The sequence below is a fragment of the Neofelis nebulosa genome, chromosome 15 (assembly GCF_028018385.1).
Source record: "Neofelis nebulosa isolate mNeoNeb1 chromosome 15, mNeoNeb1.pri, whole genome shotgun sequence".
Taxonomy (NCBI): Eukaryota; Metazoa; Chordata; class Mammalia; order Carnivora; family Felidae; genus Neofelis; species Neofelis nebulosa.
Genome location: NC_080796.1, coordinates 57,052,621 through 57,072,115, shown reverse-complemented (window position 1 = coordinate 57,072,115; position 19,495 = coordinate 57,052,621). Strand labels below are relative to the sequence as shown.

Genomic DNA, 19,495 nt, shown 5'->3' with positions numbered 1-19,495 from the left:
AAAGAGTAAAGATGTCATGTCAAAAAATTCTAAAAGATTTGTGCTGTATGTAAAGCCCTTTATTTTTTTTTTAAGATTAGTTACTACTTAAAGATTAGCTATCACTTGTATCATTATATTCCATAGTTGTAGCTTAAATAATTAAGTTTCTTATTCATCCAAAGAAGAATTAAGGATAACTTAGGATATTATATGGAAAAGATGCTATATTGTTACCTAGATAGTGGTTATTTTTCTAGTAATTTTAGTAAATGATGGCATGATCCAAATCAAAATAAATTTTAAGTTTATTTATTTAGATACGTCTCTAAAACTGTAAGGTCTTCCAGGTTTTTCATTAGGATAGAATTCCTGACCAAAACCTGGGTAGCAATTGGCAAAAATATTGTTTTTTTTTCAAATTATATAGGAGACATCAATGTTTGTTTGGTTACTGTTACTGTGTGCACGTGTTTTGTTTGCTGTCTGCATCTATATCTCCCTATGCCTTTCCCTGTATCTCTATCCTAGATCCTTTCTTTCCCTGTATCTCTATCCTAGATCCTAGATAATTGCTGTTGCATATATGACACCAGTGTTTCTTATTGAACAACATTAATTTGTTTCTCAAAATATAAAGGTAGAGAATAAATACATTTATTCAAATATAGTTCTTACAACCAAAATTCTCTCAGGTTGCAAGATATGAAAAAAATACATTCTATTTTAAAATTATCTGACACCTTTTTGGCAGGCTGTAAAAGGCATGTTTTCCAAGACTTGTATTACAAAACAAAATGAATCATATATAACCAAATATAAAAATGGCTTAGCAACGTACACTAATCTGGTCAGCTGATTTAATTTTATACTTGGTGATAAGAGAAAACACACAAAACAGAAACGTATTTACAAACAAGTTATCCTGCTCCAATAGAATCTGAAATGTATTTTTTCTTCAGCTTCTATAAAAATATATGTTAGATTCATTAATTGCTTGCATTAGAAAGTTGTCAAGTAAACTTAAATATTTGAAAATCACCTTATCATCATTCTTAATCAAAATGATATAAGTTGGTGCATTTCCTTACAATCAAAGTACTTAGAATAAAGTCTATTCACTTATAGGAGCCTGTGGGTGATGAGATCATTTGAAAACCTTTTCCCAATGCAATATCTGCCTCATTACTTTTTATGTTTTGCTTATGTCTAAGAGGCAAAAAAAGGAAATTTTCTTTCTCAGGAAAAAACTCTTCTCAAAACTATCAAGTGTGCTCTTCCATACATTTCACTAGTTTTGAAAGGAGTCCAGTAAAAATATTTTACCTGTTGTGTGCGTAAGTGAATGTGGTTTTACCAAAGATGTAGTGTGCTAATAAAAAGTTTAGATTCATTCTTTATCTTTATATTGAAATTGAAAAAAAAACCACCTCAATATTATCTATCATGAATCACAAAATTACAGCAAAGTAGGGTCACTCTTCAAATTAAATTTGATTCAGCTAAATAAATACACTATATACCAATTGAAACAAAAAAAATATGTTTTGTCAATATTGTAAATAGTTTCAGAAATATCATCCAAACATAGATTGATTCAGTAAATCATTTTTTTTTCAACATTGACACAATTGAACCAATATGGTAAGAATGTGGTTTTAACCTGAGATGGACAGTACACACAGGAGTTAAGATGAAAAAGTCTGACTTTTTTTTTGTTTGTTTGATAGTGGTGGGGGTGAAAAAGTCCGACTGTAATTAGCATTAGCTTTTAGCTAGTAGTTCAGAGCCTCTGGCCATTGAATATTTCTGACTAATTTTTCACCAATTACATATTTTGGCACATAACATATAATGAGCATTAAAAATGTTGACTTTGTTCAATTATTCTGGAAGTATGTCCTTCTGATTATTTACATGCCAGGATTCTTGCTCTTAATTTTTAATTTGTATTAAATTATGATATAAATAGAGTAAGATGCACATATCGTAGGTGTGAACTCAGAATTTTCAAAAACGGAACATGCCATTGTAGCAGCCTCCGGAGTGAGGGATAATGACTTTTTAGCACCAAAGAAGCACCTCAGACCCTCATCTGTCACATTAGCACTTGCCTCAGCAAAGGAACTGAAGCCCCCACTTGGACTAGGATAGAAGAACTTTGCTTATTTTTATACTTCATATAAATGGAATCACATAGTACGTATACTTTTGCTTTTGGTCTTTTGCTCAATTTGATACTTAGATTTATTTATATCATCCTGGGTAGATCATTTATTCACTTAGCTTCATAGAATTCCATTGTGTAAATGTGATTTTTTTATTCTTTTCCTCTTGATAGGCATTTTGGTATTTTCTGCTTTCAGAGTGTTGAGAATAATGTCCCTTCCCCTTCTCTTTCCCTTTCCCCTGTCTCTTCCCCTCCCCCCACTTCTTTCTCTTTTTCTTCCCCTTCCTCTTCCCCTTCTTCCTTTCTTTTTTTTAATTTTAGCCATTCTAGTAGGTAAGTAGTGCTATCATGAGTGGCTTTATGACTCTACTTGCCTTTTTTTTGATTACTAATGCTATTGAACACTTTGTTGTGTAATTATTTTCCATTTGGAGTTCCTCTTTTTCAAGGTGTTGAAATATTTTGACCATTTCTTTATTAATTTTTTTAATCGATTAGAAGGATTTCTGTATATATTATCCATAGGAGTTTCTTGTTTGACAAATGTCTTGCAAATATGTTCTCCTTCTATATAAATTGCCTTCTAATTTTTTTTAAGTTTATTTTTTTATTTTGAGGGAAAGAAATAGAGCACAATCAGGGGAGGGGCAGAGAGAGAGGGAGAAGGAGAATCCCAAACTTGTTCCATGCTAAGAACTCAGAGACTGATTTGGGGCTCAAACTCACAAATCACAAGATCATGACTGAGCCAAAACCAAGGGTCAAATGCTTAACCAACTGAGCTAACCAGGTGCCCCTTGCCTTCTCATTTTTAATGCTGTTTTTAATTACAGAAATTTTAAATTTCTTTTTTTTTTTTTTTTTTGTATTTTACGGTCAATATTTGGGATTTCATTCACAACATTCACTAAATTTTGAACAGGTTTCTTCTTGACTACAGGCCCCTGATTTCCCTTTTTGTATGAAAATTTGCATTGGTAAATTCTTTCTGTGTCCTTTTTAAGATATAAATCCTTTACAAACCATAAAGACTTTCTCAAGGATCTGGGAGTGACCTCTTGGAAATGTAATCATCCAAAGAAAAGGAGATAGTACCTCTATTCTCCAGCCTCTGGGGGAAAGTAGAAGACAAACTTAAATAAGGGACAATTAGCAAACACCGCTAGCTTAATCATGTTGACCAGCTTTCCTGGTCATGTTTTCTTGTACTTTACCATGAGCTAATCCCAATGTTTTAAAAATCCTCCCTCATTTTGTTTCAGAGGATTGGAGTTCAACTTCTCTTCCCTACTGTAAGTCTCTCTCCTTAGTCTCAATTTTTTTAATGTTTATTTATTTTTGAGAGAGAGAGAGAGAGAGAGAGAGAGAAAGAGGCAGATAGAGATGGAGACAGAATCCAAAGCAGGCTCCATCCAGGCTCTGAGCTGTCAGCATAGAGCCCCACACAGAATTCAAACTCACAAACTGCAAGATCATGACCTGATGCTTAACTAACTGAGCCACCCAGGCGCCCCAATTACAATAGTCTTAAATAAAGTCTAAATTGACTAGTTAACTGATGGGGTACAATTTTCATTTTGTAGTTCATATAAATTAATACTTATATTTCTGTTGGATTGACTGTTTTATTAGCATAAAATATTTTATTTCAATTAATATATCTTGTATTATAAATTAGCACTTTTAGCTAGGTTTACATTACATATTTTTTTTCCACCCTTTAACCTCAATTTATCTATGTCCTTAGCATATCACTAGTAAATAACAAATAATCTCTTATTACTATTATTGTTATTATTATTGCTATGTTATTTTAACCAGTCCTGTGGTCTTTTATTTAGAATATTTAATGTGATAAGAAAAATATAATATTTAATATAAATAACCATTATAGTGGGATTATATCTGACCAGTTACAATTTATTGAAAGTACAATCTAAACTTATCCCTTTATAACTGGATTATCTACTTGATACAGATGATTCTTCTTCTATTTTCTACTTTATTGTCTTTTGTGGGGGTAATAAAATATTTTTATTTGATTTCCTTCTTCTAGATTTTAAGCATTTTTCCTTATTTTAGAATTATCATAGAGATTATGAATATATGTCTTTGATTGATTTCACTCTAATACAAATTACATCACTTAACACATCCTTAGCAATAGGAGCACCTTGGAATACTGAGAATATTAACTCTTTCCATTCATCACTCATTATTATACTATTGTAATATATCAAAATTCTATATACATCTATATTGTTTCCACATCACATTATAATTATTATTTTGTACAGTTGATATTCACTTGTATTCACTCTCATATATTTGCTTACTCTATTATTCCTCTTCCTCTTTGCATTTCTATGTCTTTACCCAGCATTTCTTGTCTGAACACATCTTTATTTTGGGCCTCAGTTTTAAAAAGCTGTGGACTGATAAATAATTATAAATCAATAGTTATTTTTTTATTTTTAAAGATGTCAAAATCTTTTGTTTTTTGGTGAGTCAGACCTATTATTACTCCACTGAGAGTAATGTCTTTTTTTTCTCTAATTATATTGAAAACTATTTTCTGCCCTTTTCTCCCCAACAGTTTCTCTATGATGTGTCTATCTGTGATTTTCTTTCTATTTATCTTTCTTTGTGTTTGTGTTTGTTGTGCTTTTTTATCTGTAGGTTGACTTGTATGGATTCTTAGTTAAAAACAAATTGAATCCATTATGTCTCTGCATATCGTTTATGTCATTTTACCATCTACTCCTCCTATGCCTCAGATGAAAAAATATGTTAGACCTTGTATGCATGTCTCCAATATTTTGTGATTGCTTTCCTCACTGCGTCCATTTTGTCTGTTCTATTCATCTGTCTTCACATTCACTAACCTTGCCATCCATTGTGCCAAAACTCTTATTAAAACTCTTATTAAAAAGACTGAGCTATTGATTTCAGTTACTGTACTTTTATGTTTTAGAATATCCTTTAGTCCACCTCTGTAGATTCCAAATCTTGGTGAATGTTTCAACATCTTCATCTACACTATCATTTCTTTCCTTTACTTTTTTGAACATTTTAATAACAATTATCCGAAATCTTTTCTACTAATTTCAATATTGGAGTCATCTGACATCTATTGTCTGGTTTCTTTTCTCTTTGACATTATCTACAAGGTCTTGTGTGCTCACATATGTTGTAAATTAGGGTTTTATGTCCATAATATATCAAAAGAACTGCAGACTCTTTAGAAAATCTTTCAACCTCAAGAGGCCACCCTCTCCATATTTAACAGATGCTATGGGATTTAATTTTTTCAGGGTCAACTCCTTAAGATCATGATTTAAACTGCATTAGTGCTGGGCTATAATTGTATAGGACTCAATCTACTTCTGGGTCTCCCCTGTTGTTAAAGTGTGGTTCTTTCAAACTTTCAATTATCCACCTTTTGAGCATTTGCTTCTTCAGGTCTGTAACACTGCAAAGATCCCATTTTATCACTGAGAGATTTTAGTTTATCTCTTTAGTCGTCTGCCACAGGTAGATTCAAAATAAGACAAACATTTTTAAAGAGGAGACTGGCCATGAAATTAAAAGCCTTTAAGTCTCCAATATTCTCTCTGTGATCTACACTAAATGCAAAATATTCTTCTGGTTTCAGTGTTCTGGAAGAGCAGCATTTTCCAAGAGCTAATCCTAGGTTCTCAGCTTCTAGCTCTGACTGGAACTGATAAATGTGCCCCAGGGAAAAGCAGCAATAGAAACTGTGTCAATTCATCATTTTCTGTAGGGGTTTTCCATCCTTGCCAGTTTTATTTTCAAGCTCCTCCTTTTCGAGAGTTTTTGTCTTAAGCTCTTGAAAGTCTGTGATAAACTTCTTTCCACTTTCAGAGACTTTTGAATCATTTTATAGCATCTAGCACTGTCTCAAATTCAGCAAATACCTTGTATTAAAACTGAACTTCTTTAGGTCCATCAGATCTAGAATTTTGTCACTCCGATGCCCACAACCACTGAAAGTTTTGCAGGTTTATCTTTCTTCCTTCAGCCACTCTTTGAGTGGCTAAATGCACAGTCCTCAGAGTCTACTCTAAATCAAGAACTGTCAAATGTTCACAGAACTAAGTAAATTAGTGAATAAAAGAAAGGAAGGAAAGAAGCAGGGAGGGAAGGAGGGAGGGAGGAAGGGAGGGAGAGAGGGAAGGAGGAGGGAGGAGGGGAGAAAGAAAGGAGGGAAAGAAAAATGTGAATCGCCAGCTTATACCTCCGGTCAGAAATTTTATTTCAGTTAGTTTTGTTGCTTTTGTGACCTATTACATGCGTAAAAATATAATTTAAAAAATTATTTACCTTCATAGCACTATCAATGGAAGTGCTGCCTTACTTCAATATACTACATTCTACCTGGAAACAAAATCCAAATGCTCTTTTGGTGATTTGTATTTTAATAAACTTTGCTTTAAAAAAATTTAATGTTTATTTATTTTTGAAAGACAGAGACAGATGCGAGCGGGGAGGGGCAGAGAGAGACACAGAATCTGAAGCAGGCTCCAGGCTCTGAGCTGTCAGCACAGAGCCCAATGTGGGGCTTGAACTCATAAACTGTGAGATCATGACCTGAGCTGAAGTCAGATGCTTAACTAACTGAGCCACCCAGGTGCCCTCTATTTCAATAAATTTCCACGGCAAAATAAAAAGTGTAGCATTCCTGTGTGAATTCCACAAATATAGAGAGGCCCAGAGGATTCCCTGATCTAACCTATCATACACTGTACTATGAAGTGGAAGTTGTTGTTGTTTTTTTTTAATTTAAACCCAGGGAGACTACCGTATATTATAATTTATCTAAAAGTGCTGTATTCCATAATTATTTTTAAACATTAGATGGTATGCATGAATAAAACATTACAAATGTCTCAGGCATGGTATCTGACTATTCTACCGGGAAAATTAGAAAGAAAAATTTGAGATTAGAAATTCATTAGATTTATTCCTAGATAGCTTATTGGTTTTGGTGCAATTAGAAATAGGATTGATTCTGTAATTTCTCTCTCTGTTGCTTTATTATTGGTGTATAGAAATGCAACAGATTTATGTACATTGCTGGACATTGTGGACACATTGTGTCCTGTGATGTTACCAAATTTTTTTATCAGTTCTAGCAGGTGTGTGTGTGTGTGTGTGTGTGTGTGTGTGTAATCTTTTAGACTTTTTATAGAGAGTATCATATCATCTGCAAATACTGAAAGTTTTACTTCTTCCTTGTTCATTTGGATGCCTTTTGCACTGTTGGTGGGAATGTAAACTGGTGCAGCCACTTTGAAACAATATGAAGACTTCTCAAAAAGTTAACAACAGAACTACCCTGTGAGCCAGCAATTGCACTAGTATGTATTTACCCAAAGAATAGAAAAATACTCATTCAAAGGGATACATGCACCTCAATGTTTACAGCAGCATTATCTACAAAGGCTAAATTATATAAACGGTCCATGTGCCCATTGACTGGTGAATGGATAAAGAAGACGTTATACTCAGTCATAAAAATGAAATCTTGCAGATGGAAATAAGTCAGTCAGAGAAAGACAAATAACATATGATTTAACTCATATATGGAGTTTAAGAAACAAAACAGACAAAAGGGAAAAAAAAAGAGAGAGGAAGGCAAACCAAGAAACAGAGTCTTAGCTATAAAGAGCAAACTGATGGTTACCAGAGGGGAGGTAGGTGGGGGATGAATTAAACACGTGATGGGTATTAAGGTGTGTGCTTGGGATGAGCACCCATTATTGTATGAAAGTGTTGAATCACTATACTGTACACTTGAAATTAATATTACACTGTATGTTAACTTAATGGATTTTAAATTAAAACTTAAAAAAAGAAAAAATATATAAACTATAGAAAGAGAGATTCATAAGATTTTCCAACAATTTCAAGGGGATAAGGATCTTTGATTCTAAACAGTTCTTCCTGTTTATATAAATAGAAGTATTTATATTTGAAAATATTTAAAATTTAAAAGTGTTACTTATTAAGCACTATTTTGATCAAACTATACCTCAAGAATTTCTAAATTCATCAATCCTTCCTACATTTATTTGCCTACCCTTTTATTTTATAATTTGGTGGTTCTATTCCACAAAAAGATGATTTGTTGCAACCATCAATTGTATTGTTTCTTATCTGATGTTAGCTGTGGACTTGTCCTAGATGGTCTTTATTTTGTTGAGATATGTCCCTTCCATGCCTAATTTGTTGAGTTCTTTTATCATGAATGGATGTTGAATTTTGTTGTCACTCTTTAAGTATGTTTGGCTAATCCAATCACCAGAAAAATTCTAACACTCAGTCCTATAAGTCTGGCCTCTTGGAAGTTAAAACCTCTTTTGCCCATTTGAAAGTTAGACATGCCCAACACTTTTGAGTAATTACTATACAATTATGCTCACCATAATCTAAGGATTTTAATTATTCTTTTATCTTGTACTATTATATATGCTTTTATCAACATTTTCAATTTTATGTTGACACATCCTTAATCTTTTATTAAAATTCAGTGCTTTATGAAATGGAAGCTATTACAGGCTATGTAATCAATAAGAAACAATATTGAAAGCACATATACACACTCATAAAAATTCAGATATAACAAAAACAAAAACCCACAAACATAAATCAAAATTGATTTAAATTTGATTAAAAAATAAAGAGTTCAGTGAAGGTGCACATTCATGAAATTCATGTTAATGTAAAGAAGGTATAGGACAAACAAATGCTCTCTGCGTTTTTGCCTCACAAATGAAACCCATGCGCTAATAGAAAAGGCTAGAGATGTATCAGAGAAATCAGATGATAAATTCTTATATTGAGAAAGGCAAAAGCTTTCTTTCTTAAATGACTAATACATGAGTTCAAGAGCAGGTTAGGTTCTAGTGCCCATGATACATAGCAATACACAAAGCACAATATGTTTTCAGTAAAATACAGAATCATTGGTAATAAAAGTGATATAGATGTCTATTTGAAGCAATAATAACAGAAATTAAATAAAAGGCTTTCCAATTATGTAATAGTTTCTTCCAAAAAGAAAGTAGCCGTTTCAGTATAGTATTTTTTGTTTTTTATTTCTGACCAAGTTTAAGTGTTGCATTAAAACTTATCTTACCTGATTCCTCAAAGTCACCGTTGTAGGCTTTCCAGGTTTCAGTTATTCGAAGAAGATTCTCTTCCATGGCTTGAATGTCCATGGAGGGGCAGTTGCATTCTGGAAATTTGGGACCACATTGACACCAGCAATCATTGTCCTTGCAGATGAACTCTCCCTCTGAATTGCAAGCGATGTAGCTCAAAGCCGCTTGTACAAAACGCTCCTGAAGATAGTCTGGAAGGAGGACTTGCAGCCCTGAAAGAGCATAACATGCAAATAAATTTTTTGTTTTTTGACAAAGAAAAAAGGTATAACACATATTTAAAATCTTCAAAAAAGGCCAACAATTTAATATATAAGTCATGGATTTAAAACAATCATTAGAGGGGCGCTTGGGTGGCTCAGTCGGTTGAGCATCCGACTTTGGCTCAGGACATGATCTCACCGTCTGTGAGTTTGAGCCCCGCATCAGGCTCTGTGCTGAAGGCTCAGAGCCTGGAGGCTGCTTCCAATTCTGTGTCTCCCTCGCTCTCTGCCCCTCCCCCGCTTGCGCTCTGTCTCCCTCTCTCTCAAAAAATAAACAAACATTTAAAAACAATTAAAAAGAGGGGCGCCTGGGTGGCTCAGTCGGTTAAGCGACCGACTTCAGCTCAGGTCATGATCTCACAATTTGTGAGTTCGAGCCCCACGTCGGGCTCTGTGCTGACAGCTTGGAGCCTGGACCTGCTTCGGATTCTGTGTCTCCCTCTCTTTCTGCACCATCCCCTGCTTGTGCTCTGTCTCTCTTTGTCTCAAAAATAAATAAAAACTTAAAAAAATTTTTTTAAACAATCATTAGAAAATTATCTAAGCCAAAAAAAAGAAAGAGAAAAAAAAGAAAGAAAGAAAAAAGAAAGAAAATGATCTAAGCCTTCAAAATTGCAAATATTTGTGATTCTTTTCAACATGTGCTGATTCTGTGCACTGTCCAAGAATCTCAGAAATGATAGAAGTGTTTAATCCCTCAGATCACCTGATTTTTTAAAAATTTAATTGGCTCTTTGTTTCTTCATTTATGTAAAAAAATGTTTTTAAAGTTTTCATTTTATTTTTTTTATTTTTAATTTTTTTCTTTATATTTTATTTATTTATGAGACAGTGAGAGACAGAGCGAGAGTGGGGGAGGGGCAGAGAGAGACGGAGACACAGAATCCAAAACACGTTCCAGGCTCTGACCTGTCAGACCAGACTGAGCCACCCAGGCGTCCCTAAAATGTTCATTTTAATTCCAGTTAGTTAGCATACAGTGTTATATTAGTTTCAGGTGTACAGTATAGTGATTCAACACTTCCCTACATCACTCAGCGCTCACTTCAACAAGTGCACTCCTGGAGCCCCATCACCTATTTAACCCATCTCCCCCACCTCCGGTAACCATCATTTCGTTTTCTATAATTAAGAAAGAATCTATTTCTTGGTTTGTCTCTCTCTTTCTCTCTCTGCTCATTTTCTTTTGTTTTTTTAAATTCCACATATGAATAAAATTATATGGTATTTCTCTTCCTTTGTCTCCTTAACCTAATTGTTTAGAATATTTAGTTATTTTTACATAATGTAGGTAGAACGTACCTTCCATACCTTTAAAAAGAGATGGATTTATTTTCCACCACATGATTTCAAGTAGTTTTCAATATTTTCTTTTACTTTCAGACTATTAGCCCACATTTACATAGATATCACAAGACAATGGGTTGTGGCAATGGTAAATGAGTTACAGAATGTTGATGATAATGCTTATCTCTTATTATTAACAATGCATAACTTATCCAACCCTGTTATTCAGGAGTGATCATTGAGACTACAAGGAAGCAGATGGACTGATTTCCATTGTTACACAGTTCATGTCCTTGCCATGTATTAAGACAGCTCTATGATATGATTCATTACTTGTCTACATGCAAGTTTAGTGAATTGATATCTCTGAGGAAAACATTCAAAAATGAAGATAAGTCTATATGATTAATATTTAGGGTTCTTTACTTGTTTAGTATTTATTATGATACTTCAAGAAAATAGTTTCAATTTCAGCCATCTTGTTACATAGGAAAATTTAATAAAAAAGGTAAATATTCAAAGTGATCAGTATGTAAAAAGAAAAAGAAAAAGAAACATCTGGCCAATACCTAATTGACATTTACTACAAAATTGGATTTTACAATTATGTTTATCTCTTTATCTATCTATCTACTTATCTATCCCTGCAAGAAGAAAACTGACATTCTGTAAAAAGTTTTTGGGGGGATGGGGAAGAAGTCTAGAGACAAATCACTCAAAACCTTTTTGAGTTTTTTAAGGCTCTCCTGGGGATTTTTTTTTTTTTAATGTACAGGAAAAATAGAGTAAAAACACCAAAATACTAATTACAGAAGGTCTACTTGGCACTGAGCCATTGCTTAAGGAAGCTGAGTTCTGAGCCCAGGATGTTCTGTTAAAAGGAGCATATGAAACAGGGCACTGGAAATTATAAATGATAATCTAATGGAAATTCTGCAAACTGAAGTTAAGAAATAACTGATGGACTAATAGCAGGCTAGAAATAGTTAAACAGATAATAAGCAAACTGGAATATGTCATAAAATATTGAATACAAAGTAGTAAAAAAAAAGGCAAAAGAATATAAAATACAGAAGACAGTATAAAAGATATATAGGTCATGACTAAAAGGTCTAAAAATATATTTAGTGGAACCCCAGAATAAGAGGTAAGAAGGAAAAAAGCAATATTTGATGAATAAATATATTAAAAATTTTTCAAAATTGATGAGACACTAAGAAAGTTGTAATGTGCAAATATATGTTCTGGCAAGGCAAAATATACTTTCTGGCAAGACAAGCAGCAAAGTGAAAATGACCAGCTGACTAGTGCTCTTCAATGCTGTTCACCCAAAATAGCGTGAAAAACTAAGGAATTCCTTGGACATTATCAAGTTGCCATCTAAATTTTTCATCACATATTAAATAAACCAAGAGTAGCAATTTGTTGGATTATAAATATTTCTCTTTTGGGGCACCTGTGTGGCTCAGTCTGTTAAGCCTCCAACTTGACCAGGGACATGATCTTCTGGTTCATGAGATCAAACCCCTCAATGGGCTCCATAGTGAGAGTACAGAGCCTGCTTGGGATTCTCTCTGCTCTGTCTGTCCCTCCCCCAGCTTGTGCTATCTCAAAATAAACACAAAAGCATTAAACAAACAAACAAATAATTCTATTTAAAAATAAAAATATTACATTGTATTTCCTTATGTAACAATGGACTCTTGTCCTGGCAATTTGGGATCTAATAACATCTACTAGAAAGAATTTATGAGTGAGGTGTGTGTATGTGCATATGTGTTTGTTAATTCATTTCACGATCCCTACATATTTTTGTTCTAATATATATTCACTAATAAGCATCTTTCCTGACCTCAGTCACATATCACTGCTATGAAAATAAATAATTGATGATGTGTATATATTTTACTGACAAGTAGAGATAACATAAAATTTTATGGCATAAATTATACAATACATGCTTTTCTTTTGTTTAATTTTTTAAGTTTATTTATTTATTTTGACCGCGAAAGAGAGAACACACAAGCAGACACGGGACAGAGAGAGAGAGAGAGAGAGAGAGAGAGAAAGGGAGAGAGAGAATCCCAAGCAGTCTCTGTTCTGTTAGCACAGAGCCCAGTGCCAGCTCAGACTCACAAACCCTGAGATCATGACCTCAGCCAAAACCAAGAGTCAGATGCTTAACCAAGTGAGCCACCTGCACCTCAATATGTACTTTTCTAATAATGAAAATCTTCAAGCTAAAGAATGTTAGCTCTCGATGTAATCATTATAATTACTGGTAACACACAACTCAGTAGATTTAAATTTAGTACATGTATTGGTAAATAATCTTTAAAAGCAAATGTTACCATCTTATTGAAAACACAGGATTTTAATGACTTGATGGGGTTTTAGTGTTTATTAGTTTATGGGTTTTTTGGCTAGAAATATATGTTAATAAAAATCATTTTCCTGCTTTTCATCTGTATATATGTTAAGCTCTAAGAAATCTATTCCAGGGAAGTGGGCTGGCATCCAAGCCCCTGCTAATGCGAATCTGGCGGGAATGGGAGCCATCAGAACGGCCACCATGACTGTGGACAAGAGCAGCACGATGCTGCAGTACATCAACTACAGGATAAGGTGCATCCCTCAAGACTCCCGTATCTTCATTGGCACCTTCAAGGCTTTAAACAAGCGTGTGAATCTGATCCTCTGTGACTGTAATGAGTTTAGGAAGATCATGCCAAAGAATTCAAAACAGGAAGAGAAAGAAGGAAGTCCTTGGTCTGGTGTTGCTTGAGGAGGAGAAACTGGTCTCAATGCCAGGAGAGGGACCTCTTCCCAAAGATACTGACATTGTCTGAGTGCCACCTGCTGGAACTGCCAGAAGCCCAGGGATTAGCAGAGCTGATGACAGAGGAATCCTAGGTGGTGTTCCAATGCCCCACACTCCTGCAGGACTTTCTGTGCCCGGCTGAGGGGTTGGTGGGCCAGACCAACAGGTGATGACCCCCCCAAGGAAGAGGCATTTAGGTTGCTGCAGTTGCTGCTATAGCCAGTATTGCCAGGGCCCCAACCCAGTATCCACCTGGCTGTGGTGTCCTTCCCCACCTAAGGGCTGAGAGGAACCCCCTCCAGGCATGATGGACCCACCACCTGGCATGAGGATTCCCACGGGTCCCACAGTGAGGATCCTCATGGATGAGGAAGTCCAAAGAGCATGCCCCTTTCAGGATGCAACAGCCTTCCAGGGGGATGAGATGCTTTATTTGACCTGTGGCCACAGAGATATGGATGTAATCCACAAAGGCATGGGCCCGATTGTCCGGGGCCAAGTTACCACAGGCCTATTTGTTTGTTATGCCTTTGTGTTCAGTCTCATGAAGTTGTCTGGTTTCCCTTTGGTGGTCTCCTCCCCCAGGAATGCGCCCACCAAGGCTCTAGACTGTTCTTGCCCTCCTCAGCTCCCTGCCTGTTTCCTGTAATGCTGTACATAGTCCTTCTATTTCCTTATGGCCTGTGAAACTAGTCTCTAATAAACTCTTAACAATATTTAAAAAAAGAAAAAAGAAAATTTGTTCCAATACATCAATAAATAAAGAAAATAGGAAATAAAACAGTTTTATGAGGCAATATCATTAAATTTTTACTATAAGCAAAACAAAAACAAAAACAAAACAAAACAAAACAATTACAGTGACCTAGCAATAAATCTCCTATTTGATAATGAACCAGTCCTCTGTCAATTTTGTTGAAATAAAACATTAAGAACCAACTGATCTGGAAAAGTATTTGTTAGTCAATCATATGAATCATTCACATCTCAGTTTCTGGGAATTTTACCAAAAAGTTATTACCAAGACTTAATAAATGACTTTTCATTACTCCTTTACCCTTTCACTCAGAAGTACTTTGTTTGATATGTTAAATTAACCAGGCGTTGCAAACATTGGAATGCTATTAATATATTAATATGAATATATTAATGTTAGTATATTTATTAACACTTTCTTATGAGTTACTCTTTGTCATATATTACATGTATCATCATCAATAATTTGGAGTTGCAGGTATGGCTTTTTCAAGTTTTGAAGTGTCTGTTTGTAAGCTAACCGGTGAAGCCAGATCTCGAGGACAAACAAGCAGGTAAACCTAGCTTTCTCACTGCCAGAAAACATTTGATTTCAGTTTTTTTAGGTCAAAATTAATGTTCTGTGTGCATCTCTTTGACATCTCATTTCAGAATGTTCATTCTAATATAGTGAGGTCATGGAGTTTTGTTCTGAATTTGTTGCCTGATGCTTTTACCTTGAATAATTCTTATTGATGCTTTCCTTGCTCTGATGAAATTCTACTTCGAGACACCAGTGTTTCCACTTGTCAAATATAGTGACCTAAAATCTTTTATACATTTCAAAGGAATGTATCCTGGGAATGTTGATCCAAAATCAACTAATGCTTTGCTGTTTTTTGTTTTTTTTTTTTTTAAGTGGAGAAGGGCTAGTATTAATGGTGAGGTTGAACAAGTAAATCAACATAAATACTCGGACTCTCAATAAAGATGAAGTCTCAGAAAGAACACATGGGGAGTTGAGGATTTTGATATTAATTTCCTGAAATTATCTTTGGAAAGGTCTTGGCACCACAGGGGTACACATAAAGTTGTGGCAGACAATTGAAAATAGAGGCCTGGAAAATAGAAAAGGTGAAAAATAGAGATACAGGTTTCTGCATACTCACAGAAATGGTAAAAGGTTGAAGCAATAATTATTCAGAAAAGAAGCGCTGCTTCACTTATTCCTATGCTAATTGTTTTTCAAGACAGATAAGAGGTTGAAGCTTTGCTTTTATAATATAATATTCTAAAAACTAAGCACAGTGATTCACAAATAAAAAATTAATAACTCATGTTAATAAATAAATTTTAATAATAAATCAATAAACATATGTCATATAAATATTCCAAATCCTTTTCAACGTTTTTTTTTTTTTTTTTAATTTTTTTTATTTATTTTTGGGACAGAGAGAGACAGAGCATGAACAGGGAGGGGCAGAGAGAGAGGGAGACACAGAATCAGAAACAGGCTCCAGGCTCCGAGCCATCAGCCCAGAGCCTGACGCGGGGCTCGAACTCACGGACCGCGAGATCGTGACCTGGCTGAAGTCGGACGCTTAACCGACTGCGCCACCCAGGCGCCCCACCAAATCCTTTTCTATTAAACTTAATGCTCTGATGACAAGTTAATCCATACATTAGAAAAGAGTAAGGAGTAGAGAATTACATGTAATATCAGTAGAGTACATTTGTTTAAGTAAGAAAAAAATATTTCAATAACTTTATATCCAAAATTGATAATGAGAAATTGGATGGCATTCAAAGTTTAAATTTTTAAATACTTCCTTTTTCATTTGTATACAATTGAAAAGAAATGAGATTCATTTATTATTTAGGGTAAATTTAAGTAATCCAAAGCTATTACATTTTTGAAAATTGAAATGTTGAGGGAAAATGTCTGAATTTCTGGAACTTTAGAGCATTCTTATGTAAAACTGAATAATGTAAATGCAGCTCTAACTTATGTAGTTAGAGAAAAAAGTAGACGAGAGAAAAGGTAGACTAGAGAAGAGTGACAGAAAATTGATCAAGTTGATCAGTCAACTTAATTTAGATAATATGTCACCACAAACAAGGCCTTTCTGAACTTCTTCAACTAGTACATGTTTAAACACGTGTATTCATAACCTTTCCTGTCATTATAAATAAGTAGTAAATAAGTACACACACCAATGACCCATTTGAGGACAGTATATATATGTTACAAGTTATTTAAAAATCCTCTATTGAGTTTTCTTACAAAATATAGCAATAGAAAACAAAAGGCAAATTATTACCATTATCACAGATTGATGGAAATAATGCAAATATAAATATTTTGTTAATATATTCTCAAATAAGTGTCTATCAGAGGACAAACTCAGCTCTATGTACCATATTAGGCTATGTTTGTTTGTTTAGTTATTTACTTATTCTTAAAGTTCATTTATTGATTTTGAGAGAGGTAGAGACAGTGCAGATGGGGGAGGGGACAGAGAGAGGGAGAGAGAGAGTCCCAAGCCATGGGGCTTGAACTCACGAAAATGTGAGATCATGACCTGAGCCGAAATGCTTACATATTATGTTATACTTAAAATGTCAACAGTTCATGCTACTCTGTGCATTGATATGGCTACAACTTTTACTAGAATCTATAAGGAAAAAGTCAAACCCAGACAAACCTATGAAAACACAGCTACATATTGAGATAAAGATTACTGTATAGAAGTAAAATATCATGATAAATTTTCAATTGCCACAGATTACCTAATTTAAGAAGTAAAGTGAATTTTAACATTTTCTTCATCTGGTATAGAATGTTATTAGCAATTAAAAATAGGAAATTAGCATTTTATAAGAATTTTAACAGCCTAGTGCTGCATATACGGCTTGTGAAGAAGAAGAAGAAGAAGAAGAAGAAGAAGAAGAAGAAGAAGAAGAAGAAGAAGAAGAAGAAGAAGAAGAAGGGGGAGGGGGAGGGGGAGGAGGAGGAGGAGGAGGAGGAGGAAGAGGGAGGGGGTGGGGGAAGGGAAGGAGAAAGAAATCACAACTGGGTAATTGTTATCCAGACTTGTAGAGAATTAATGAAGTTTTAGCTACGTACCTTGCAACTGAATCTTATTCTCAGGACTCTGAACCAGAACAGAACTGACAGAATCTAAGTTGTCATAGTTACTGCAGCCAAGAGGACCAGTCCGTGTTTCTGTTACCTGACAAACAAAACATCAACTTTATTATATAAATCAGACTTCACCATGTTCTTTTAGCTCAATGTAGCTGTCACACACTGATATTATATGTTTGACAGTAAACATCACTGAAAGGCATAGGATCTGATACATACCAACAATACACACACCTAAGCACAGAGAAGACAAATAACTCCCTTTGTCTTCAATTCCATTCTCTTTCCTTTGGCTAGGCATAAATCTTCTGGGAAAATAATAGAAAGCCCTTTTTGGTCAAAAGCATCACTCACCTAAGGTCATTGATTTTCACCAAGATATGACAAGGCCATGCCCCTTTAGATAGAGAGCAAGTTCTGACTCGTATGAGAATTGTTTTTTGTTTGTTCATTTTTCCTCAATAAATCAGACCCATCTGTCAGGCTACTGTCTAAAAACTGATTTTATTATTTTATTCTACTTAAAAATCTATAATTTTCCCATCTTTTATGGTGCCTTCAAAGTCCAAACTCTTTTGCTTGATTTCCATCTGTCCCATTTATCCCCAACACACATTAACTTGCTTTCCAGCTGGACATTCTTAATTCTATGCCTTTGCTTATACATCCTCCACCCCCATCTTTCTTTTCTCCCCTTTGACTAACTTATTTTATCTCTCCTCAAGATTAAGCACATTTTCAAACACCCACACAAAATATTCCTTACTGACTTCCACTTGTATTTTTCCCATTTCTATAAAGTTGGGGTTTGCAGTGCTCAGCCATAGCACTTAATTATGGAATCACATGTTGCAGACTAATTTTTCCATGGGTCTCTCAGGATGTAGAGTATTAGGAGATGAGGAGGAGTTTAGGAAATAAAGAGAAATTAAATTTATCCTCAGGATAATTTAAAAAAAAACATAGTTTGAAGCAGGGAAATATTGTGATGATCTTTGTATTTTAAAAAAAGATACTCTCCACACAACAACCAGAACAGTTTCCAAAATTAATTCACATCATCTCATTTCACCATTCACAACTCCATGATGGCTTTCCATCTTACTGAGGGTAAAACCCAGAACCCTTCCTAGAACTAAACAAATGTCATACTATCCAGTTATCCCTGTTACCTCTCTAAACTCATCCCCTCTCCTCTTTTCCTTGTTTACTCCACTCCAACTACACTTACCCTTTGCGAACATGCTAGTTATTTTCCGACCTTGGGATTTCTGACCTGCTGTTCCTGCATCTGGAATGCTCTTCCTCAAAATATTTATAAGCTCACTGTTTCACTTCTTTCAAATTCTTGTTCAAATGCCACTCTCTTAGGACTACTTGGACTAGCCTATTTTCAATGAATACACCTTCCCACACTTCCCTCTTTGAACCATTATTTCCTTTCCTCCTTACCTTGTTCTACTTTTTCCAAAGTAGTTTTCAGCTTCTAACATGCAGTATAATTTAATCATTTATCATGATTACCGTTGACACCTCTCATCAGAATGCAAGTTCCACAAGTGCAGGAAATACTGCCTATTTTGTTCACTATAGTATCCACATCACATACTAGGTTCTTGTATAAGCCCATGATGAAGTGAAAAAGAAGGGGACAGTTTGAGGGGGAAATCATAACAAGGAAGACAGTAAGGTCGTTATTGAGATGATAAAGCCTGAATAAAGCCTGGCAATAACATTTATCTGAAGACGACAGATTATATAAAACAATTGGACCTGGCAAGATTAGGAAACACTGAAAATATACACAGTGGAGAGAGGAAAAGGAAACTGAGGTTTCGAGCATAAGTGATAACATTATGATATGTTGGAAATAGGGTCCACTGTGGAGAACATGTAAGGGATTTG

General features: G+C 34.6%; 1 protein-coding gene and 1 pseudogene across 3 annotated transcripts in view; one reads left to right on the top strand and one right to left on the bottom strand.

The window, feature by feature from the left end:
* Window positions 1–19,495, bottom strand: part of BRINP3 (BMP/retinoic acid inducible neural specific 3) — a 422,919-nt gene that overhangs the window by 120,594 nt on the left and 282,830 nt on the right. For all 3 annotated transcript variants that reach the window (XM_058700030.1, XM_058700032.1, XM_058700031.1), the window contains exons 5-6: window positions 17,570–17,675; window positions 9,312–9,548 (exon numbers count right to left, since the gene is read on the bottom strand). In XM_058700030.1, coding sequence (XP_058556013.1) covers window positions 9,312–9,548; window positions 17,570–17,675 — 343 coding nt within the window. The remainder of the gene's footprint in view (window positions 1–9,311; window positions 9,549–17,569; window positions 17,676–19,495) is intronic.
* Window positions 13,445–14,414, top strand: LOC131496436 (small nuclear ribonucleoprotein-associated protein B-like; annotated as a pseudogene).